This window comes from Asterias rubens, chromosome 1 (assembly GCF_902459465.1).
Source record: "Asterias rubens chromosome 1, eAstRub1.3, whole genome shotgun sequence".
Lineage (NCBI taxonomy): Eukaryota > Metazoa > Echinodermata > Asteroidea > Forcipulatida > Asteriidae > Asterias > Asterias rubens.
In genome coordinates, this window is record NC_047062.1 from 14,677,125 (window position 1) to 14,703,584 (window position 26,460).

Consider the following 26,460-nt stretch of genomic DNA (forward strand, 5'->3'; position numbering starts at 1 on the left):
GCTTACTTTTTTTCACAATCAATTGTACATTTTTCAGGGGAAAGATGTTACTAATATGTTTATGGCCAACAACCCACCATGTTTAATCTGTTTGATTCCTTTTTTTCGAGTTTCCAATTTTGAAAGTTAGATCATTTTAAAAGTTAGCAAAATGTAAAAAAAAAAAAAAAAAAGGAGGGGGGATTACTTGAATAACCAAATTTCATGCTTGACTTGGTTTGCACTAAAAAGGCCAATCATGCATTGATACCTTAAGAGACCCTGATATGTCCATTTAGCCATTCTGATTAACTACCTGTACTTTTTGATCCGTAATTGCGCCAGTACCTTGAACTCCCAGAAGAGCAAAGAAACTCTCTTGCTCTGGAGTTAAAACCATCGGCCTTATCTTTTCCTCCGACTTTGTCTGTTACTTAGGAGGAGTAGATGATCAGAATCACATCAAAATTGTTTATGTTAATACTGTAAAGAAATAAAGGTCTGCTCACATTTTTCAGACGGTGTTGCAGTGAAATGCAAAAAACTAAAGGCATAAAGGAAAACATTTGCATAATTATTCAACTGCAGTTGTTAATTTGTCAGAGACAACACATACTGTATGTACCCAAAGCTTAGAAATGTCTTGATTTGTTGATTAAGTTGTTCCAGTGGCTATATTTTGTCAGAGAAATTAACCCCGCTAAATGAAACAAGTCCTGATTAACCCCTTCAACCTTGTATTATTCACAGTACACATAAACAAGTAAATCCTGGCCTAGCTGCTGTTCGTAAATTCAAATTTAATGAAACCATACATTTTGGTAAAAGTAGACTGGGATTCCACCATTAGAACATCAATCAAAGAGCAATGGTACAAATTGCTGAACACTGGGGTACACATTGCTGAACAATGGTACAAATTGCTGAACACTGGGGTACACATTGCTGAACAATGGTACAAATTGCTGAACACTGGGGTACACATTGCTGAACAATGGTACAAATTGCTGAACACTGGGGTACACATTGCTGAACAATGGTACAAATTGCTGAACACATGTGCTCTTCTAAATCTACTATGAAATGTTGTTTGTAATATGTAATCTTAAAGGGTTTGGGTACTCAAAACACAAGCTTCCCTTACTGTATTTTTTGAGAAATTAGTGTAAAAAAAAAAGGCACAACATATTTTTTGTCTCAAGAGACGAACATTATTTTAGCACGTACAACGTATAATACGCCACTCTCCTGAAAACATTGCTCTGTAATTTGTTCTCTTTTTTTTCTTTAAAAAATTGACGACTAATGGAGCTGAAACTTCTATAGTAGATAGGTGAATTAAATTATATACATCTTCATTCGCAGTGAGTGTTGAGGGAGTTGTGTCATGGGGAAAAAACTTGGATCTAAAAAAGGTTTTAGTAAAACCATTTAACACAGCCCTTTAACACAAGTTCATGACTGGGGAACTCTTTCCTGGTTCTGACAGTATGTTTGACCTAAGCCACTGTCATCAAAGCTGAAGGCAGGAAAACCTGGATCCCTTGAGTGATTGATGTTGTTTGTGGACAGTTTGTGACTTGTTCATATTGGAATGTTCCATAATTAGTGAGTAGTTTTCATGTAGAAGTTTCAGATTGTGACAACTGAGCAGAACTTTGCCCTCTTTTAAAGGCAAAGTAAACCTTTGGTTTTTGGAACTGTTTTATTGTTTTAATCTCATAGGAATGTAGACATATGTACAATAAAACTAACCTGTGAAAGTTTCTTTTCAAAAGGTTGTATTTTTTTCCGTGATATCGCCGAAAATGAGGAGAACTTGAGTCCACGCAGGAACAAAATTAATCTGTTACTGGAAAACAAAATCTGAGAAACTTTTCATGTAGAAACTTTCCATGCTGAAAAGTTTCTCCGATTAAATAAAATCACATTCTTTTGAAGATAATTGTTTCTCAAATGTTGTACAGTTTGAACAGCTGCACTGCTTCTGTACCAGTATGGTTTTTTGGGGTCGACTTTTTGCAGTAGTTACCAAAGGTATATACTAAGGGAGATTTCATTTTATTTTATTTTATTTTATTAAACTGTTTTGCAAAATGTTGTGTAGTGTTCTGTTTTACTAACAAAAACGAAACAATGACCATATACCTTTAATTCCACTTTTGTACATTCATTTGCAAAGAGTTTATCTTGACGAGGTATGTTGGTTTTCTCTATGTGACTGCATGAACAACTATAAATGCATAATCTTGAGAGACAGATGTGATTAAACCAGCATTAACTTCCATTCAAGCAGCAAAAAACTAATCCTCAGTTACATGTGAGGTGATGTACTTGATGCAAAGATAATGCTGTAAAGAGATAATTGATGCAAATTCAAAACTCCCACTGGCTTGGTGATCTTTGGTCACTACACATTGGCTGACAGTGAATCATGGATTGGGGGTTTACACAAATAATTACAGAAACAACAGCAACTTGGGAAGTGCCTTGAACTTGCAAGACCATCTCAAGAAAACTTGCGTTTTCACTGACAACTGAAATCAAATTACACAAATTGATCACAGTGAGTTCAAGAATAAACAGCTGAATTAGGTGTGAAAGGGTCCCCATGAGACTGCCTGTCTCCACCCGGTCTGGCCTAGTCCTTAGTGAACAAAGTTTGCCCCGTCAGTTTCTGTTTTATTGCATATAAGAACCGTGATATCGGCAATAATAAAAATTGAAATATGTCGGATTAGGTGCATGTTCATATTTGCAGACCATAAAACGGTCTTTGTGCTGAGGCACCGAGGATTTCCGGTAGGAGACAACTGTCTGTGGCAAAGGGGGGTTTCTTTCATTCTTGCCCAGGCAAATAGTATGACTGAACCATCCAGACACGATTGGGGACTCTGTTTGGCTTGTTTGCCAAGCAATTGAATTGTCCCATAATGGGGCTGGTACCTCTTCTATGAGCAAGACTCCTTGCTTGTGTTGTTGTGTGTGACCAGATCAAATGACTTGTGAAATTGTGAATAGCCCCTCAGGAGGGCGGATCTTTTGACTGGGGATATTGTTTAGGGGTGGGTCATTCAGCCATGGAGCTTCGGTGCCAGGCAAACAGTAGGAGGGGCTATCGGTCAGCTGGTGATCACTGCCACAGCTCAATGGCAAGTGTGTATCAACAAACTGGTTCACCTTAGTGTGCACCTACTGTAGGCGTACATTAGTAGTAGTTGGCTTGTTCTGTTAACTTGGAGTAGCTGATTCCCAACTGTGAATGCTTGCTTCAACTGTTTCGGAATATAGGGTTGAGCTTGTTAGAGGAGGACATAACTATTAGCCAATCTCATGTTGAGCTTACCGGAGAATGTGAGATTTGGGATATGGTCCCAGATGTGAGTATAACCGTGTCAGTTAATTTGGTTAAGATTTATTTTCAAAATAAAGCACCCAAAAGTTTGGATGAAGTTTGCAAATGGTAACATACAGCCATGGAGTGAGAAAGTTGTGGAATCTCGAACTATAAAAGTGGTGTCAAATTACGACGTGGTGGCAATTTGCCTTAATGTCACAGTTTGTTTCTTTGTTGCATTTGCTCATAACATGCCAAAGTTTATTTTAATGTACGCTACAGGTGACTCAGCTGTTAAAAACAGTTTGCATGAATTTGTTCCTCGATTTATTTATGGGCAACCTTGTTGAATGAAAGGGGACCAGTTGTAAATTCCTCCTGTTTTTATGGGAAAGATAAATTAGATACTAGAAGAGAAGTTTATATTGGCAGAAAAACAGCTCATTATTGTTCACAAGTAGGACTTGAGGTTAGGCTGGAACTCAACTGTGGATGAAAAGTTTATTCCATCAACTTAAAAAAAACTATAATAAAAAAATAAAAAAATTGAAGCTTCTGCTAAAGCCTGGCTGCAAGCTTCTTGTTTATCTGTAAGCGGAGTGACAGATTTCAGTGAATTATTAATAAAAGAAAACAACAAAGGGTCCATCCTTTTGAAATACTGAAGAGGGTGATTTGATTTTACTGGTAAAAACATCAGTCCTCTAAAAAAGAAAGGGGGGGGGAACACAACAAACAAAACAACGACAAAAACAACCTTGAAGCAGATTTCTTACTTTTGCTGTAGTAGTTTAGTATCCTGACATAATGTGAAACTAATCTAGGTTAGTAGCATCGATTGCAATAGTTGATGGGTTATCACAAACATGTATAAAGTAAATGATAATGCAATAATAGTCTCTCTCCCTCTTTCAGCTGTAAATAGGTTCAAGAACTCCAGTAGCTATGATAAATTGATAAAAGAGTAAATGCATTGAATATAGGTTATCTGATACTCCCATAATGTGATACTTCACTGGTAACAATAATTGGGTGTTTTTTTTTTTTGGGGGGGGGGGTGTTTCTGTCCTTCAAACTCGGGACAATAAGTTTTTAATCTTTGTAGGAAATGATGATGAAATTAGGCCGAGCGTTCATTGAGGCTTCAAAATAAAGGGGAAATGTCAATGATTTTTTGCTCGATGTTATTGTGCACTTTTTTTCTCAAGGTTTGTTCTGCTTTTTCTTTCAAATCAGTCAAATTAATTAAATATATTTGAAAAGTCACTTGGAATATTTTTTTTTTTTTTGGGGGGGGGGGGTATATTGAACTTTCATCAACCAAAAAAAGCAGTAAACAACTTCAATGATGTAAAGCCTCATTAACCAGGGGCATTTAATCTTCCTCATTAAATATTTAAAGGCACTGGATTTTAAGATGTCCATCAAGTATTGGCATGTCATCGCTGAGTGGTTTAGTAATAGTTAGACCTCAAGTTATGGTGGCTAAGTCATCGTTCAGAGTGTGGGTTCAAATCCTGGTCATGACACTTTTGTCATTGAGCAATACACTTAATGGTTGCTTCTCTTCACCCAGGAGTAAATTGGGACCTATGAGGGCTTTTAGTTGAGATGGTTTAAAGAATGAAATGAAAGTCCCAGTTACCAGGAGTAATAATGCTGGAGCACCATAAGCAACTGATCTGAATGCTACATAAGAAGCCACTAATGCTACTGATTATTTTCTTTGTATTAGTTTGAGGGTGCTGTGGATGTTTTAAATAATTTCCTCCATGTTTGTAAAAGAAGGAAGAAGAGAGGTAACATAACAAAAACATAGCGAGACTAAATAGACAAATAATAACAGACTAGTTGAGTGTTCAACAAACTTGACCTTTTTGTGTGGTGTACACACATGTGCTTTGCCTACATGTGCAACAATAAAACAACTTGACAATGATTACTATGGGCTTGTTCTTGTGTATCTTTCAAAGTTCATCATCTGGTGCACGTAATTAGGAAGCTCTTATCAGTGTCATATTGACCCAGATATTAGCCCGGGTTTGTTTGCTAAGGTGGAGTACCGAGCTATTTCGGCCGTCCTTCACTGACGATGCAGGGGACCGGTGATAGGTTCCCTGGAGCCAGCCGGGCTCATCTGTCTGGCTTAACAGAGATAACAGGGTGACAAATGGCGAAGAAAACACGCAATGTTTCTCTGTTGTTTGCGCGGAAACACACATTGATAGAGCAATAGTCACACTCTAAATAGATGGGCGTATCTTTTTATAAGAGATAACCAATAACGCTACACACAGTTACAGCTGTTTCAGTCTCATTGATACAGTTCCAATTGGCAACTCAGTTACTTATTTGGCAATCTCTTATTGTAAAGATAACCTACTTTTAACACCTGCTTAATTCATTTTCCACCATTTTCCCCTGTAATTTAGAGTCATTAGTTCAGGCTAAGTGATAAATCTATTGGGTAAAGTTTGATTATAAAGTTATAAATTGCCCAATTTAGCATATTGAATGCAGTTGTTGCCTTGCAAGTCTTGTCAATGCAGACTCGGTAATGATGGAAGCTACCTGTTGACAGATTAGTGAACCTTGGATATGTGTATATTTGTCTCTTCATTCATATACAAGCTTATATACAGGAAATATTGCGAGGCCATAAATTTGCTGGGGGGGGGGGGGGGGGGGAGATAGTAGGTTGCGTAGGCCATGGGGGGCTCAGTGGAGTGTGACTGTGACATTTTGTGGAAGTGATTTATGGCTTATAATCCCAGCATTCCATGAATACCTAACGATCTTGTGGATGCGCATGGTTTGCGCAGGGTCTGGATTCATTTGCTACATGACCAGTCGACTGGGTACTAGCTCTGGAAATTTATCTTCTTGAAGAAGCAGCCTGACGCAGACCGTAGAGGGAGAGAGAGAGTCTTGATATTGCCTTGTGTAATGGGGTTAGCTTCAGCTCGGAGAACTTTTCAACTTTCTTTTACATTCTCTGCTTTAAGCTGCAACTTAGTCATTGGTGCTGGACTTTTTGTCCCCTCGGAATAATTTGAATTGGGGGAGATTTCGTATCGAGGCCAAGAATGTTCGCATCAGGTAGCACAATGTTAGAGTAAGTACTTTCTAGTGTTTATCTACAAGAACACTTCATGGGTTAGTTTGTTTGCGACTGATGTTGACTCTCAGTTGTTAACACATTCTGAATGGCTGTATAGATTATTACCCGTCCGCTAATGCAAAGAAATGTGAAACGCTAGTTAAACAGGAATGTTTAATCGGGCAGTTGTCAGTGTGACAACTGTCAGTGTCTTCTGTTAGTCTTGCCGATCTATTTCTAGTTTGATTGGCAAGAAACTGCAACCGTTTGACATTTTTAAGGGTAGCTTTTCACACCATGGGCCATGCAATTATCTTAACATCGTATAAAACAAACATTTGTGTGGGATGGTCAAATTAACTGTACAACTCTGAACTTTAAAGACGTGGCAAGAATACTGATCGTTAACTCGTTGCACCACACATTTCTACAAAGTCAAAGTTTAACACAACTTTTCTTATGAAATCTGTAGCTTGCCTACTGATTTTCACCGAGGCAGTGAAGATGATTGCCTCAATGCCCCCTGGTCATTGTCTTGGTGCCCTTGAATTGCTCCAGTAGAAATTTACAATTTCCTAATCATAGGGTGCCCTTTACCAAGGAGAAAGTGCCTTGATGCCCTTTCCCTTTCAAAAACTAAGCATGGGGAGGGGGGGGGGGGGGTGTACAGGCCTGCCAGGACATGGAGGATAATCTATTGACCAGCCCCTCCATCAACCAATCCAATTACAATAGTACCCAAATGAGCTACACCCCAGGTATGTTCCTGGGGATTTATTGATGGGAACGCTGTATAGTGAACGTGATAGGGCACAAATGTGAACAGTAATCATCTTAGGAACGTCCCATTGATACCTGGCTTCAGTTAACGGTGGGTAAATGGTAGTGTTATAGTAACACAATTAGGGAACTTTGTGGTAAGATAATGATTCCTGCTGTCAGATATAGTTACGCGCAGTGCAATGGTCGGGTATTTTTAGTTTGGTTTGGGGGTATTTGATTGGCTTAAGGGTACTATGTTGTATCTGGGGTTGATTTCACAAAGAGTTAGGACTAGTCCTAACTTAGGACTAGTCCTAGGAGATATACAATTTGCATGGATAGTCCTAAGTTAGGACTAGTCCTAGGAGATATACAATTTGCATGGATAGTCCTAAGTTAGGACGAGTAACCGGTCCTAACTCGAGATAAGACTAGTCCTAACTCTTTGTGAAATCCACCCCTGGTATCACATAATATTCTCAGCTATGTAATGTTGAGACCCTAAAATAATGTACATTGAACCAGTCTGTTTCCCTTGTGGTTTATAACTTGCTATTTGAAGTAAAGAGTCACATCCTCACTGCGTGAGCTGCCTTCTGCTGAGCTATATTGTTTACTTCGTAATTATTTTTTGAAACTCATCATCGTTTGTGTTTTTGAAAAACAGGGCAGCACAGAAGTTAAACCTCAGCTCGAAAAAGAGGAAACAACAACAACAGCAGCAGCAACAGCAGCAGCAGCAACGGCAGCAGACATTTATACCCGACCCTCATGCGAGGGAGCCAGAGCCACCGATATTCCCAACAAATTTCTGCCAGATCATTTCTAGATCGCCGCCCCCTGCACCCCCTTCGCTTCTACGCAATGTGTCGAGGGTCAAAGACAATCCTGGAGTCGGAAAGGTAAGTTTTGGATTAACCTTCTGTAGATACTGTAGGAGAAATTCCAGGCCTAGAATGGCGAGTCCATCATTATTTTTTTAAGGGCACTTATACCATTGGAAAATCTTAAAGTCTATGGGAAACTTTTGAAGGAGCACCAAGGCCAAGACAAGGCTTGAGGGTCCTCTGTGTAATTCAAGGGCTAAAATTAAATGCTAAATGTAAGCATAAGGGCGGAAAGAATTTCTGTTTGTGCCGTTCTGTACATCTAATTTTTAAGGTTTTTGTTTTTACTTCAGCTAAATGAAACCCTAGACTCACTGCAAGTAAAAAATTTTTACCAAACTGACCATAAAAGCTGAATGCCATTTTTAAATAGCAACACTTTGGCAAGGGATCTGGATATCATGAAACCAGCTTGTGATTTCACAGTGTAGCCAACGCCTGTATCTGGGCCGCTGTTTGAAGCCATCATGCCTCTTTTTCCAGTCAGTCATATCTGGGCTTTGGAAAATATGCTTTTCTAATGAAGAGTGGCCTTGCCGTTCTGGAATGAGAAGCCAGAGCTTCATCAGGTGGATGTAATCTTATGACGATGCGGACTAGTCTAGAGATCTTGTGCTGTGTAAATAGTATCCATCAGTAACTCACCTGAACGTCTAAATGTCACGGAACATAAGAAGCAATCAGTTCTGCTTGAAAGATCCTAGCCAAATGAGTCTGGCTGATTTTGTATCGGCAAACAGTTGTCTTTTGGTGACAAAAATTTAAAGTGTTGTCTTGTGAATTTTAAATTGTTAGAAGTTTTATACTCAAACAGATAAAAGAATTACCCCTAACAAAATAATGTAATTGAGGCCATGACCTCCTTTGCCCCCGGTCTTGTGGCCTTGGTGCCCCTTCAAAAGTTTCCCGTTGGCTTTAAGATTTTCAAATAGAAGTTCCCTTTGCAAAATGAAAATGGCCTTGCCCTTTCAAAGAGGCCTGGTAATTTCAATCCAATACACATTAACCCCATTTGCTCAATAAGTATTTAAATGAGTTTGTGTACAGAATGAGATGAATTTTGTTGTGTGTTCTGTTTTAAAGGAACATTACAGAATTGGTTTTGCAGACAAAACAGTTGCTGGCAGTGTCAGCACTTAATGTAATCCACCAGATATATAAACTGACAAACCTGTAGAAGTTTGAGATCAATCGGCCATCTGGGTCCCGAGAAAATAGTGAAAAAACCGATTCACATTTTTGCAAGACATCGATGCAAAAAGAAAAATTAATAAAACGCTTACTGAGCGATAAACTCCAAACACGAAATAAGATTATTAATTTGACATTTAAGACAATAGTATTTCGTGGGATGTTTTCTTCTATCATCATCATTAGACCGTGTAAGTTTTATGTTAATCTGTGATCTTCATGATTTTTGTTTCTTCCAATTCTGAAACATTCCTTTAAGATCTTTTTGTGGATCTTTTGTTACACATACCAAACTGCTTTCTCTGTGGATTGTTGCCAGAAAAAAAGAAAGACCAAATGCATTCAGATCCGGTCTTTACCCTGAATGACCCGGAAACTTGTTGAGAAGTTTTTGGGACAAAACTGAACGAGCTCTCGTCGGCTGTCAATCACGTAAAAGGGTCTCTTACTTACTGTATTAGATGGTCACATTGTCAGAATGGGTCAATAGGCATCCATTTGTATCCATCTGACTTTCTTCCAATGGAACAATGCCACAACAATAAGCCTGGGGGTCAAACACTGTCAACAAGCCTACCAGAGAACAAATAGTAGATCCCCAATGAATCCCCAAATCCCCTCCCTCTGGTCTCCTCCTCTTTATATTGATGGACAAGGCTCAACTTCATTCTGTTGACCCAAACCTGCCCCCTAAACAAGGCTGTTATTGACACAGATTAGTGCTAATCTGTGCCAACGAGTCCCCTCTTCTTTTCTTTGCTGGGGCTTTTGGTCCTGGTGTAGCTTGGATGATCAAAATGAAACGGTGCTTAGGAGTAAAGCTTGTTAATCTGCTTGTTTGGAAGGCATCATTCAGATCCTTCTCCAATCTGAAGAGTGGCGGATCGATGCCCCTGTCTTTTTGTGCCCTTCTCTTTTTCGGCGCGGGTTTTCTTGAAATGCTCACCCGAGAGATAATCGGTTTCAAGTTCCCAGAAAAAAAAACTGAAGTGTGTGACTAATGGATGTTTTATTGTTCCTGTTGTTTTCTTCTCCCTGGGATTCTTGTGGGTGTCTCGCTTGTTTCGTTGCAACCACCATAGAGCAAGGAACACCAACCGAGGGTATTTGTTAAAGGAAAAGGACACACTGTGTTGCCCTAGCCAGGAATCCTACCCTTGTATATTTCACTGGTCATTTCTAGCTCCAACAGTCTTATTGGTGCTACCTCCAGCGACATGCACAGCCATGCAGCAAACAACGATTCTGATGACGCAAATGAGGCGGAAGACATTTGTACACAAAATTGTAGGTCACATACAACTAATTGTTCCCTTAGTGACCATGGAGCAGTCAGGTATATGAAACCTTGGCAACTGAACACTGGTTGGTTCCGAGAAGTCTGCTTGGCTGTGTGGAGACTGTGCACTGGTGTCTGGGTTTGGTAACATTGGAGCTCTGCATGTTGTATCCAAAATGAGTGACACAATATGTCTTTGCCGCCCCTTCGTATGGTGACAAATGAATTATGGAAGAAAAGACGGCTGCTGGGTTACATTATCAAAATGTAACTGTGTTTGCATCCATATTAATCAATTTGAGAACAAACAAAATTGCAGTTTGTGAATACTTCACTATTCTTGCTCAAAATACACAGACTTGAAGGTTTAGTGGAATTAAGTGATTGTTTCTGTTAGTTTTAAGGGAATTGTAAATATTCAGAATACGTTCTTTCTTGAGCATTTTTATATATTTTTATTATTATAATAAAATCAAAACTCTTTAATTGAGAAGACGACAACAATTTGAGGTGATTTTTACTTGTAGCAAATTAAAGCATTGTGAAGATTAATTATTAATGTGATTTTCAGTAGCAAAGCACATTCAAATAGTGACCCCCCTTGCTCACGCGGGAAGCACCTTTGAAAAATGTTCACCTTCCATTTCCACCATTTCAGGGGTGAATTCCTTAATGTACATTTTGATTTCAACAGGGGATCAATCGGCTTGACCTGCATGGACAAAATGCTAACAAAATATTTTTCTAGAGGCGAGTAAACTCCTTGATTGATATTTTGGTTTCACACAGGAAGCCCTTAATAAAAAACTACAACCGATAAGAAACCAATCAGCGAACTAAAGACCGTCCTTATTGATTCCGACCCAGAAATGATGTAAATCCTCCCCCTCTTCCTTTTCTGGGCACTAGTATTTTTTTTGGGGGGGGGGGGCTGGTTGGCTGACGTGAAGTTTCCTGTCCCAGTATTTCCTAGTTTTCAAAACCTTTCCTCCCCCCTCAGGAAAGTTACAGCTTCCTCTCTTCACTTTCCCCATGAATTACCCGTATTTGTTTATCAAAGCACTTCAGAGATTAAAATGCTTGCTGATTGAGGGGAATTGACCATTAGCGGGGCTGGCCACCCTAAGGACAGAAGTCTGAGCAGTGGAAGGTGGAAGAAACATATGCTCTTCCTTTCCCAGTGATATCTCTCAATGTGTGGACTGGAGGTGTATATTTGTGGAACATGCCTCTGAATTCGATGGGGCTAGCTTGTCATGTACTCTTGGGAAATCTATCTGACCCTTGACTTGTTCTTGTTATTGATTTACCAGTTGGTGTACATGAAAAGTAAAGCGCCTGACATATAAACATTTTCTGCTATCCGGATAAATGGGGGAACTGACAAATCGATAAATGCACTTCAAAAAAAAGGGTCATCCTTCACTGATATTTTCTGATAATTGTTGTTGTTATAGTTGTTTCATTAATTGACATGAAGGAGTTTGTAATAATTATTTTGAAGAAAATTGTACAAACTGCACAGAATATGTTTCTATAACAAGAGCAGAGCTAATCTAAAATGGAAGCAATGGTACTGGTCAATGGCCATTGCCTTGTTGCCCCTAGCAATGTGTGTGCAGGAGAAATGTTAATTTATCCTCATAATAGAGTTGCCCTTTATGTAAGGAAAACTGCCTTGCCCCCCCCCCCCCAAAAAAAGAACAAAGTATCAGGCCTGCAGATGCTATGTTTCAGTGCAATGATGTCAGTATCTTCACTATTATTATTACTAGATTAACCTTGATTTTGACCATAGAGAAAGCATCTCTGAAGTGTTAACCATTCAGATAAACTCACAACAACCAAGCTGGGTATCAAGTCGTTTGTAATTAATATGAAAAATCCCAGCATGTCTAATTTGGCAGTCTGTGGATCAGTGTTATCCAAAGACTGTGTTACTGTCTCCCTTAATCATATCATCATGAGAGCAAAATATCTGCTCTCTGCTGTCACTCAGTGAGTGAAGATTAGGCTGTCTTCTTCTTGTCAGTTAATCAGGAGGTCAGATGACCTGGATCCCTGGAGGAGGATGACCCAAGCTGCCAGGCAGGGTATTTTAGACTTGGCACTGACCATATGGAACCTTTACTACAGAGATAAGTATTCTAATGGTTGGTCTGGAGGGCCTAATTGGCATCATCAGTTGTCATTGTGGTTCCAACCTCTTGATACATTGAAAACTAAAAGGAAGAAGAAGAACTTTGGAGGAAAAAACAAAACAAAAACAATTCTACATTTGATATTCCTTGCTAAAAGTAAAGTAAAATATTATAAAGTAAGTCATAATAGTTATGGTTTTGGATTCATTCATTGTAAACAATGAGCAAGGACAGAGATGTTTGATTATGACATACGTAAATAATGTACATTAATAAATACATTACAGCCCTAACACACAGGCATGTGATTTGTCAGGATATTTCACTGATCTCCCTTTGCTTTCAGAGTTTCTTGAAGGAGGCAAACTTGCCGTCACAAATTTGGCCTGTGTCGTGACCAACAAAATGTAGGCCTAAATTCAGGGAGCTTCGTTTCTACAGCGAGAGACAATTGTTATCAAACTTTCAGGACTCATCTCTGATTAAAGATGCATCAATTGTTGTTGATCTAGTCGTCTTTAAATTAGTTTTTTTTGTTGAATTCTTCTTCAACTAATCATCTAAATGTTTCTTTATTCTGTTTTAAAAGAAACTTGACTATAGTTAATTTGAGGTGCAGTTTCAGTACACTGGCTGGCACTCATTAGATAATTTTGGCTAGAGGTAAAGTGATGTACCTAGGCCAGGATGATATTAAGTTCCAATCTGACCATTCCCCTCCATCTTCTATTTCTTCCCTGAAGAGAATTATGCCCGAATTCTCATTAAATAGAGTGTACAAGCCTGACCTTGTGTCATGCCCTAGTTGCAAAAAAGAAAATGTATACATACTTGAGAATTTTTTTGGTTATGGATCGAAGAATGGAAACATTTTAGGAGATTTCACCTTACATGTATGTCTTTTTTTGTGTGATATTGTTGGTTCATTCATGGGGTATGGTTTATCCACTACTGTGCCTTAGGGCCCTGTATTAAGGAATTGGGGAGGAGGCCGTCATTGAATAAAACCGGAACTCCGTTTTGGAATCTTGAATGAGCTGTAACCTACGGCTGTGTGGAAGTATTTGGATTACCTGGCAAGCATTGGATAACAACCCGAGAAGAAATTATTTTGTATTTGTGATTGATGAGAGGAAAATAGTTTTAAATAAGTATTTAACTTCATTTTTTCCCCTTTTTTCTGGTTAGTGTTTTGGACTGCAGGGCAGTTTATTCATCGGTATGCAGAGATATTAATAATTATGTTAGGCCCTTTGTGATTGAAAATCGTCAAGTTGAGTGGAAAGTAAGATAATGCAGTGGGCTTCCCCATTGAGAGGGCAACACGAACACCCGTCCCTAATACTATGCAGGGTTTTATTCTTTCTCTGGGTATCTTGTTATTTCACGAACAACCTGGAAGCTATTACCAATTACCCCAAACCATTCAAATTCCAGTTTCAAAATTTGTGTTTTAGAAGTTCATCCAATAAAGCCTGTTTTGTTCTTCCTGTGAATGCGATCGCGATAAAACTTTTATTTCACAAGTTTGCAACGAATATTTTGCATCAGTTGACTTGTGCTGAATTCCTGTAAAACATTCAATGCAAACAGCCCTGTGAGGTCAAAGAGTTTTTTTCTCATTCCAAAAATATTTTCCCTTAACCCAACAAGTTCCTAATATGAAATTGTTTCCTGCTAGCGTTTCCTTTTTAACTGTAATCAAAGCAGAGACATAAGATCACATCAAACCTGATTACAATTTTTTTTCTAAAAAAGATACACCTCATATCCAACATTTCTGATACTTCAAACCAATTAGTTGGTTTCAAAACTTACTCTCAGCTTAAAAAAAAACCCTGTAATTTCCCTTAACACAAATGGCTGACTCATTTCTAAGGAAGTTACTAACACGAGTTCTCTTCAGGAGTTTTCATGCATTCATTACCGTACCATGGTGCATCAATGCACACAAATTGCCTGTGTAATAAATCCATGTAAAGGCGGGTTTCGGGAAGTGTTGTATCATAGCGTACTGAAGTAATTCATCAGTCTGACCTAATTCCCCCCCCCCCCCTCCTTTTTTTTACATTTTTTTGGGGTGGTTATAATGCCTCAACTCCGTTGACGGACATAAAACGAGATGACGTGTCCTAATTACATGAGACATGTGCAACACATCTGAAATTTCCCCCCCTGACAAAATGTTGCCTTCGATCGTGTTCATTAATATCTAATCAACACTCCACCCAAAGAACAAAGAGAAAAATAGCGTACAGTAGTGATATTGATTTGGCTGCCATGTATGATTAAGTTGGAGTAGACTCTTTTTCATTCTGTGGGTAAATAATGACTGTTTCTGGTGATGGGAAATGGCAGTGGTGAAAATTGACGTTCACTAACGATCTTTTAAGACAAAAATTCACTTCATAAAGCTCTATGTTCTTTATGGAGTACAAAGATGACTTGTCAGGCAAAATCCTCAATAAATATTAGCATGTGAAAGAAAATGTTTTTCATTGTGGTCAATATTTTAATATGTGTTTTTCCCCTATTTTTCTCGGAAAGGAAACTTATCTTCAAGGTTGTCGATACAATGAACTGAAAGGAACAAACATTGACAACATGTACCAAGAGTTTTTTACATGTTGAAACGCTTCTGAAAAAAAAAAACCTTTACAAAACCTACATAAAAAAATACATCACACACAGTTTGGAAAGGGATCGTTTTTTCAAACAATAACTTTGTACAAAAGTGTGCCAACTTATATAATGTAATGGTGTTTTGGAGATTGTCCAAAAATATACATACACACTGCACTATGTTTGTGTATACCCTGCCAAATATAACAAATGATGGTTACACGATTTTTTGACAACTTTTTTTCTGAGCGCTTTTGTACATCCTGAACAATGGCTGAATGGGTTTCATTGTGACCTGCCAGGTGCCCCTTATATTAGTCAGAAAATACTTTCCCTCTCTTTTATTCGCAGAAAAAAAAAACTAAAACCTCTCCTCTGTATAAGTCATAAAGAACATTGTTGAAATCCGTAATAAAACGATACAGGTTTCACTGGTGTGTATCGTGTCACATGTTACCAATCATAATAGTACTGTAACAGTAATGCTTTGATTTCCTCTCAGTGGATTTAATTTCAATAAACCTGAGGAAGGAATGAAAATTCCTCCACGAATACACCCACAACCTATGGCATTTCAGAACTTTTGTTAGGAAGACTTTCAAGGTTCATAAACTGTATTCGCCTTTTAAATGCTTCAGAGCAAGCGATACCCCACCCATGGGCTACCAATAATAAAAAAAAGACTTATTGAAGTGGTTCGGAGTAGAATGTGATAACATTCCTGGGGAGGGCTAAAAATGAAAGCCGGAAATTCATACCGTTTTGTGGAAATCCAATTGATAAATATATATTTTAAATGATTGTCGTTAACCAAGTCAATATGTCCCCTCCACCGGTAGCGTGAATTGAGGCTAGTTATATATTTCCCCAAGTTTTCATTAAATCCAAAACAACCTCAATTGTACAAAATTGAATTCCTTTAGTGCAGTGACTGCATCCAATTCCTTTCACTCCTCGAAGCCACGCAGTGCAAAGTCTTTTCCCTCCAAGGGCTGTTTGCTCAGCACAAGGGGGTTAGTCAGCTGATCTGTATTGCACGGTCTACCCCTCGAGCCTCCCTTGTTCCAGATGGAATTCCATCAGTCAAATGAATTATTTTGGCATTTCGGAAGTCAAGATTTGTGCCCGAGAGGTTTTCCAAAATTCTCATACACACTCTTTGCTTAACCAAATACCTGCCGGGTACTTAAGGGGCTGCTGCGTGCCGTTTCAGTGTATTATAAACCATGAGAGAGTCTCAACAATAAAAACCAATTGCCCTCGTCAGACTAAGCCAAGCATATACAAGAGACATCCTGAGCCCACCAACGTTCTCATCAATGGGAATTTTCTTTTGCCACCCCAGGAAACGTTTGACAGTTGTGAAATTAAATTTCTCTTCCATGGGAACGGGCAGCTCTCATGCTGTTCAAATAATACTCAGAATCTGCAAAAGGACACTGCTCAAAGTCTTCATCAATACTGTATTTCCACAGACGAATGTAACAAACAATTTGTTACCAGGTTTTGAAAGCCTTGCTTTTTCTCCAGTAGTGCACTACACCAAAGCTAGGAGATCTTGTCTTTTCTGAATCTTTCTATCCAATTTAAAATCTGTGGATACTTTCAGAAATTTATTGCATTTTTTGTACTATTGTGAAATCGTTTTTCAATTTCCTTGATGCCAAACTCACTTGATCAGTGCATTACTTTATGACAACACACATTGTGGATTTGAGTTCTCCATTTTTACACTGGGGTTATAACCTGACGGATAAACTATGATTGTTCACATGGGTCAATGTCCCTGCAGGGAACAATCATTCTCATAAAGTGTAATAATTTTTTGGCAAACGATATTAAACAGAAACACATAAATGTTATTTAAACTGTGCACAGGATTTCCTGATCATTTTGAAGTACCATATCGTTGTCACGGTGTCACTCTCAGCGAACAACAGGCAGCCCATTACAAAAAATTGTAATCCATACGTAATGAATCACTGTTCAGGCAATTGTTTCTTCTGGGCCCCTCAGGGCTCTATTCTTGGGACACACTGTAGGAAATGAACCATTAGTATATCATCAGCAGTGCATTCACTGTCCATGAATTGTGAGCCCACTTATACCAAAAGGAAGTGAGTGACATCACTGAGGCCGTAGCTTCCTGCTGGAATACTCATGTAGTATTATTACTCGGGATCCATTGATAACAAATTAGAAGTGACATGATGATTATGTCTGCTGGGTTTGCAAGATGCAACATATTGCTTTCATTTTAAAATGACAGACTGTATAGACCCCTTTTACAGATAGGAAAAAACAATGCATTCTGGGATAGGATGCGATGTTTTGGGATGTTCGTCACGTATAAAACGTGCATAGCTTACTCGTAAACTCCCCCAAAATGCATCATAATCACCACTTCCGGCCTATCTGTAAAGGGGTCTATGATGATTCACATTTGCCAGTTTGTAATTGCAGGCGTGATTATGACACAAGTGCCACAGATGGCCTCTGTTGCCCCTGGTCTTGGCCTTGGTGCCCCTTCAAAAGTTTTCTATTGACCAGAGTTTCCCCAAAGGACCAATCAGCTTGTCAGTTCACTAGTCCATTACCTTTTTCATTGGTCCATATTTCTAGAACTAGCAAGGCAGATAATTTGGAGTGAAATTTGCCTGGTCCTTAAGTGTTCTAAGCCAGAGGACCACTGTTAAAGGGAAACACTGGAAATGGAAACTTAAATGCACTTTGGACAAATCATAATGAAAATGGCCTTGCCCTCTCAAACAAGAGTCCCAAGGTCCGTTATTTATTCAAGTTGTCATTAAAGACCAGGCAAATTTATTGGGAAGGTAACAATGATAATTTTCTAGAGGTGTTGCGTGCCTGGTTTTTGCTATCCATCCAACATAAATACAATATATTAAAGCCATACTGTGAAATGTCGCAGCGTATTTGTATTGACGGAACACCTCACCGTAGACAGCCTTATTGGTAAATAGAGACGAATTAGCTGCATGACTGGACTAGAAATCAGAAATTAATAAGGCAGAACTGTAGTGCAAACAACATTATCCAGGTCGTACGAACTCTCTGGGCACGCACACCGGGTGCGTAGCTCCTCGCTGGCAGTCGCTGCTGTCTACTACCTGGCGACCTCAAGTCCCACCAGTTGTTGATTCAAGTCGTATTGAAGCGTACTCGAGCGACTTTGCTTGTATCTAAGTCATACATCAACACTGTAATACCCTGTCGTACCTCTGTGCGGTGTGTTCACAATCCATTAATGAGATCAGTGTTTCACTGGCGTACTCCTGCTGTGGGTTGGGGGGTCAGTCAAACTACCCCATAATGACTGTAGCCTATTATTAGTTCAGGGGATAAGCACCATGTTGTCAAATACTTTGAAGAATGTATCTGTTATTATTAATACTGTTGAAGTACAATATATTCAGACTTCTTTCATGCAGTTCTAGACGTCTCTCTCCATTTTAAATTGGTGTGTATTATCAAAATTTCTGGAAATAATACAATGAAAATTATATATATAAAATAAATTAAAGAAATATTTATGCTAACAAAGGTATGCAATAATTTGGATTTTGACATCTTGCAGGTTTCCACATTGAAGTGTGTGTTTTATATTTATTTTATTTAGTTTCCATGCTTACCAGTAGGCAAATATAGACTTAAATGCCAGTTTCTTGTCTTTAGAAGAACGTTCAACTTTAAAACCAATATACAAAACTAGAACCCATAGTAGTTTTGTTTAGAAAACGGAACGGAACAATTCCTTTTGACCCTTAGTAGGCCCTATGTATAATTCTCATTTTAAACAGATTTAGGTAAAACACTGAACTTCATTTATCAATGTTTGGAATAGTGGACTTACTTTTAATGGTTGACTTGACACAAACTGGTGCTGCAAGTGTTAAGAAATTTCAGATGACGTTTTAGATTTGACTAAAATACAAATATAAAACTCAAGCAAATGTCACTTCAACTACAATTTTGATTTTATTCAACCAGCTGCTGATAAGAATACAATTGTTTGTTATTTTGTTGTTCACTTTGATGTTGTTGCAGGTTGTTGTGTCAGAGCTAGGTTATTGTGGGCCAATAATTGGGGTGATAAATTAGGTTATTGCTCTGTAAAAATTGTCCAGCAGAGAAGAGAGGTTGTCAAATCACCGGGGGCGACATCAGCCCCATTCTGTGTCCTTCCCCGATTCTTTGTGCGTAAATTACTTCAAATTTCATCTGAATCGCACTTAATGGTCTGCTGGCTTCACACAACTGTGGGCTTTCCTTGAATGATGAAAAGTGACAAAATTTTAACAGCAAGCATCATGAATGTTTACAGTCCTCTAAATATAGATGACTATAGCTGTGAAGTTGTCGATAGCACAAATTCATCTTGTTTGTTATCACATTCAACAAAAGATGGAACATATTTTTAGGTTTCGCTTTTGTTGTTGTCTGTGGTTGTGAGGAGTGGGTGTGTTATAAACATGTACGTTTTCTTTTGTGCTGCCTGCACAATTCAAGTCGGTTTCTATTTTAAAAGGCATGTGGCATTTTGTTCAAGGAAGACTTGCTGTATACTAATTAGTCCCAATTTATCTGTTTCCTTGCTAGGTTAAAGTCATGCTTAGGGTTATCCCATCCAGTAATCCTGGCGACAATTCAACGTACGTTACTGTGGACACCAAGAAGAAGCAAGTGACCTTGTTTGACCCAACCTTCCTGTCGGGTTTCATCACACCGGCCAATCGGAGGGCAGGTGTAGCTGCACCAAAGATGTTCGCTTTTGATGCTATCTTCCCACAAGAGTCATCACAGGTTAGCTTTGTGTTTAAGTCTTGGGTTAAAGTGTTAACAAGTTTTCTTTTTGACCTATCCCACCATCACTCATCATAATCAAAACCTTATAATGTAATGCATTTAATAATGCCACAGGTCACTTTTAAAACACGAAAATCGTATTGCGAGCATTGTTTTACTGTCCACACTATTTTCTGCACCTCGCTTCCTCAAAGCTTCTCTCAGCTTTGAGATTTGGCATGGTGAGATAACAAATAACCAAGTGTCTAGATCTACACAGAATCAGGCGTTAAAAATTCCATGCACACAGTTCCCTCGCCTACTCGCTGGTGTAGTCGCGAGACGTTGACCCATGAAGCAATAATATCTCTGGGTCTCATGGTGATAGAGTACCAAGCCATTCTTGCTTCAGGTTATCACGAACACCGATCAAGCTGAACGCTGAAATTGCACAATCCTTCCTCCGTAAAAAAAAAATCAAACATCAAATCATAACTTGAGGTTGCCCGATCTGTTTTGTAAAGATCAGGGCCCTTCGTGCAGCTGATATTTCCATAGTCTTGGCTTTGGGGCTAGTAGTAGTGTGTGTTTATGCACACTACTGACAGACAGGGACCGAGGACGGCTGGGGAAACATTCCCATCAAAGAAGAAACACTACTACTCTGTGATTTGCATTGATGAGCAGGCCACAATTCTCAGGCAGGGGGATTCTATTTCATTGAATATTGATGCAGATTTCACACATTGGTGATTCGAAAGGACGTGGCTTGTCAATTTTGCGGAAGGGGGCTTTTCTGTCGCGCTAATCCATGATTTCCATGCACTGACTGTATCATAAGCTGTCAGAGCAGATAATAATATTATGTTATTGTTTGTTTGTTGTTTGGATTTGTTTACTGCAATCGCTTTAAAGTGCTGTTCTGGTTACTGTATTTCCAACAGTTAAGCAGAGACACAAAGGTTTATCATTCTTCCGCAAAGTTGTAAAACAAATTCTGGCGTCATCACTACTAAGGTTCATTTTTATTTTAATTTTTTTTTTCTCTTCTGTTTACTGGTATTTTCTTTTCCCTAATTCAGCCCTTGGCCACGATGGAAAATGTATATTTAATTGTTTTTATATAAATAAAAACCAAATAAGTTCAGTTATAAAAATTTTTTAAAAAGCGTTCCCCCCAAGAACGTTTCTGATAATTAATTTCTGACAACCTAATAAAAAAAAAAAAACAGAAAGTAAGTATTGGATCAATTTAAGCTCATTCAGATCTGACACCACATAATAACAAAGATTAATGTATCCATTAAGTTAGTACATTTTCTGACTATGATTCGTACTGCTTTCAAAAGTCAGCGTAAACAGAAAGGTTTTGAGTTTGTTATTTATTTATTATTTTGGTATAATCTAAATTATTTTTTAAATAGGCTGCATAGGTCATAACTGCTTTAAATACAAAAAAAAGAATTTCAAGTTCAGTTAAGTAATTCAAAAATAATATTAACGAAACAGCTTTGCATTTTTGCACAAATGCAATCATGTCTAGTTATTCTTATTTTTGTATAATATATTATATATATTTTTGTGGGACAACGTGCTTTGGGTATAACACCCATATGCTTTAACTGTACTTTTTTCTTTACCATAATAAACTTCCACTTGATATCTAAATTCATTGTGTATGGTTTACTTTCAGGCTGAGGTATGCTCAGGCAGTGTATCTGATATTGTATCCTCTGTAGTGAATGGAGCTGATGGATGTCTATTCTGCTATGGACACTCTCATCTGGGTAAGTAAAAACGGGGGAAAAATCACAATTGCGATGACCAGGGTTTCAGAGCTACACTACTCGCAAATTTAGTTTTGCAGAGGCCAAGTTTCAAAAGAAAAAATTTAATCTCTTTTGAATCTGAGAATCATTATTTTATAGTTATCATAAATGTCATAAGTTATCATAAATGGTTATCAATTCAGACTGTGAAAGTTTGAATCCCTCGCTTCCCTCTGATACTTGTCACTATTTATAGAATTTTAGTCATCCAAGGTTCACACCCCCTTTTTGGGGGGGTTTTACTGCGCCTTGAACACCCAGCAGGGTGGATATGTGCGCATTACAAGTCTTTATTATTATTATTATTATTTGTCCACATTTATGAAGAATGTAGAAATTCCATTTCCACTGGCAAATGGGTAAAATTTGATACAAATTTCTCATCCCTCTTCATGTTCAAGTATTATTTTGGAAGTATCACTGGTAAATGGTTTTCTTCTTTATATTAATGTAAAAGGTTGCATGGTTTTTAATGGAGGCAGTCGGTTAACATGCCTTTTCCACATCATCCCATTACAGGCAAGACATATACCATGGTTGGTAGTGATAAGTCAAATCATACTCTAGGGATCATCCCCTGCGCAATCGCTTGGCTCTTCAAACTCATCAATGAGAAGAAGGAGAGAACAAGTACGAGGTTCTCGGTCCGGGTCTCGGCGGTTGAGGTGTATGGCAAACAGGAAAGCCTTCGAGATCTGCTGGTGGAACAGGCAAATGGTAAAGTGTTATGTCTCATCACTAAATGACAGACGTTTCTAACATTATTGTATTATCAAACTTCAAAACTCACAGTTAAACTCTCATCTCAAGTCTTGAAGTGGCAGATGGGACTTAAAGTGACTACACTACAAACAGAAGACAAACTAATTTATCTAAATATTCTGAACAAGTTTAAGTAACTTTCTGGTTAATAGTTTGTCAAATCATATTTTGAAAAATGCAGGTGGCTTTTTGATTATTAGTTTTTACAGAGAATTTGTGTATACATTTGAAAAGAGCATAATCTATGCTTTAGTACTGATAAAAACCCATGTTGACACATGTACCTTGGTTTGAATGCTGTGAAAGTAGAAACAAGAGATGAGAGAGAACGAAATGTAGAAAAAAAACGTTTTGTTTTTAAAGTCAATTTGTTTATTGAAGTTTTAGTTTTTTTATTTTACTTCACCCGTTTTGGCTTGTTTCTCAATAATAATATTTCAGGTAAAGGACACATTTAGCTTGATCACATCGCAAATGTTTTGTCAGTAATTTCATTCTTACAGTAGATATATAGAGCAATAGTTGCTCAAGTTACTTACATCAGATCCAATAGAAGGAACATTGGCATACACAGGTTTTTTTTCCAAATAGAATCAGTTAGGGGAAGAAATAATTGCTGGGATGATGAAAACAAAATCCTTGTTCTCAAACCTGAGGTCAGGTTTCAAAACATCCCCTTATGTAAAAAGTCCACAATTGAGAACCCAAGTAAACAACAAACCATTATGCCCCATAGCAATGCATGGGTAAGACCACAAGACTCAACTGGGATCAGAAAGCAATTCAAATACAGCCTCAAGCTAGAATTAGACCAGAAGACCTGAAGTGGCTGAGGTTAGTTCCCACAATATTCACATGGGACAAGCTTTGGCTTTATCCACCACCCCTGGACTGTTAGAACCCTGGACTGGCTTTTCATAGAGCTGCTTAGCATCTGGGCCCAATTTCATAGAGCCGCTTAAGCGGAAAATTTTGCTTAATAACTTTCTGCAAAGTAAAACACAAAAAAACAAAAGCAGGATATCGGTCTTAAGCACTTTCCTATCAGTTTGCCTTTATCAATTTGAAGCTGAATTACTGAAATGGAAAAAGCGCAAAATTGTATTTATATTTAATGTCCGTAAGGTATGACTCTAATCATTGTTTTGCGTTTGTTCTTGCAGGTAGCAATAATGGATGCGGGACGTCCCCCGCCCTATACCTTCAAGAAGACCCAATCTGTGGCATACAGTTACTGAATCAGAATGAACTAAGAGCGCCCAATGCAGAGAAGGCTGCTTTCTACCTAGATGCTGCTATAGCTGCAAGGATGAACAAAGCCAGCAAAGGTAAACTTTCATTTCTGCCATAGTAGTGCGCAGTAACAGCATTAGTCACTCTTGAAATAATTGTATCAATCCAATTGAGTTTAACCCGCGACTATACAAACTGATGATTGCAATAACCTGTCCTTCACTTCCCTTTGTCTGAAATGGGGTTATTGGCGAGAAAATGTATCAAGCCCTAGTTTGACTTTGCATGGAGAGTGTAGGCCTTTTCTTTAATTTCCCAAGGACAAAAAGTCAGTTGTTGTTTTCTTTACCAAGAAGTCAACATTGGAGGCTGGAAAACCACTCACATATTCCTGTTGTGTGGTATATTAGTAGGATCTATTATAAGCACACCGGTTGCAACAGTTCAGACTATTGCAAACATTAAATACATTGTACATTGTGAGTACTGTTTCCTGGAACATTATATCTATGTCACTGTGTGTTTTGTCCCGTTTATCTTTTAATAGTTCCTCCTTTCTATTTTACAATTTTTGTGTTTGTTATCGTATGATGCACACTGGATAACAATTTACATGTTTTTGTTGACTTGATGTTTATAATAAATTGAATTGAATTGAATTGAATCTTTAAATGTAGGGGATATACATCAAGGGGTATTCTTGTTTTCACAAAATCGCTTTCCTCAAAACTTCCTTCTGACCCCCAAAAAATGTTCCTCTATCAAAAGTTATCAAATAATGGGAATGTTGCTTTACACAAAAAGCTGGGTGTAACAGATAAATTACTATCACTACCAATACCGAACTTTAAATACATTGTGAGTACTGTTTCCTGAATCCTTAATTGTAGGGGATATACATCAAAGGCTATTTTTGTTTTCACAAGAACATTTTCCTCAGAAAAAAAAAAGCTTCCTTCAGATAAAAAAAAACACATTCCTCTATCAAAAGTGACCATATATGGGAATGTTGCTTACACAAAAAGCCGTCTGCCTAGGACTGTTTGACAGAGCATGGACAGTGTGTCTCTTTCCATGATTTAACATCTGTCAATTATTCCAAGTTGTGTGTATCTTCAAGCGGTTAATTAGTGCCACGCTCGTAGAATTCACCACCGACGCAGGAATGTGTGATTCACAAGTTTCTATCAGTTAGCATTTAGCTCCTCGTTTGAAAGATGTGAGTGAGAAACTGTACATGGAAGTCGGCACTTTGTCAAAACTGATGTATGAAAAAAGAAGGAGACTTTTACGAACAGGAGTCAGACCTTTTTTCTCAGAGAAAATGGAAAGACTTTTCTTTATTTTAATTTAAGTGATTTCTGAAATATACTCTGATTTTGTTGTGGGCTGCTGGGTTCAACTTAGGAAATGTTGTTTGCACAAGTTGTATGAACATTATGATTTGTGCAATGGATCTGGTGAACCAATTCAAATTTCTTATTCATGTTCTGTAAAAAATGACAGGTTTTCAAGAGATTTGATTGCTTCACCATCTCCCCTTCCAATGTAATTGATTCACCCGCTCTGGCAGGATAAAATTGTTTTGATTTACAACCATTAAATCCATTAAAACTACTCTGATTGTGCAATTACAGGAAACTTCTTTTGACAAGTTATTTGTCTAGCCTCTTTCTAGTTGGAAGTGAAACTGCATTTCCTGGATTATTTGGTTGAACTACTTCCTTTAAAATGCTAAAAATGGATCAGATTAAGAGTTACTTTCAAAAAATGACTGATTAAATCTTTGTCATAGAAATGAGCAACACAAAAGTATGTTTTTGCTTCTGGTCAGAACAATCAAATAGTTGAATATATACAGTATGCCATTGGTTTATATATTAAAAGGCACTGGACACTATTGGTAATTAATCAAAATAATTGTTCGCACAAAAAACTTACTTACTTACGAGCAATGGAGAGCTGTTGATAGTGTAAAACATTGTGAGAAAGGCTCCCTCTAAAGTAACATGGTCGTTGAGAAAGGGTAATTTCTCACTCAAATATTTTACTATAAAGACTTCAGGCCTGAAGCCCTTTTTTAGGCGTCTGAAATTACACCAATTTGTGCATTACAATGGTGTTTTTTCTGTGATTATTCTCTTGCAACTTGTATGACCTACTCTAACACCAGAAGGTTACACATCCTGCAATACAGCAATGATTTCCTCCTCTAAGGTTGATGGTTTCTTGTTAAAGGGGAAAAAAAAACGTAGCTGTATAGTCATATATTGATTTGTAGTTCTGTCACACGCATCTCTGGCAGTAAACCATTATCGCATAACAAACATACACCGGTCACCAAATACGGAATTGAAAATAACATCGTCAGCGCCTTCGGTGTACAACTGTGTAAATCAAAATCTTGTAGCTGTTAACAAGTCGTCTTGTTTTGTTTGTTTAATCACTGTCTAATGATAAACCATGGTACAGCTTGGGCTGATTACGGACGACCAGCTGATCTGTGAAGCTATTTAAAGAGCCGGCCCCCAA

General features: G+C 38.1%; 1 protein-coding gene across 4 annotated transcripts in view; it reads left to right on the plus strand.

Moving 5' to 3' along the window:
• The window catches only part of LOC117289430 (kinesin-like protein KIF26B), a 59,993-nt gene that overhangs the window by 19,990 nt on the left and 13,543 nt on the right, over positions 1–26,460 (plus strand). For 3 of the 4 annotated variants that reach the window (XM_033770554.1, XM_033770572.1, XM_033770580.1), the window contains exons 2-6: positions 7,846–8,080; positions 19,919–20,122; positions 21,798–21,891; positions 22,453–22,650; positions 23,859–24,023. In XM_033770554.1, coding sequence (XP_033626445.1) covers positions 7,846–8,080; positions 19,919–20,122; positions 21,798–21,891; positions 22,453–22,650; positions 23,859–24,023 — 896 coding nt within the window. Of the gene's footprint in view, positions 1–3,274; positions 3,360–7,845; positions 8,081–19,918; positions 20,123–21,797; positions 21,892–22,452; positions 22,651–23,858; positions 24,024–26,460 lie in introns of those variants that run through there. The other variant, XM_033770563.1, reaches the window with a different exon arrangement.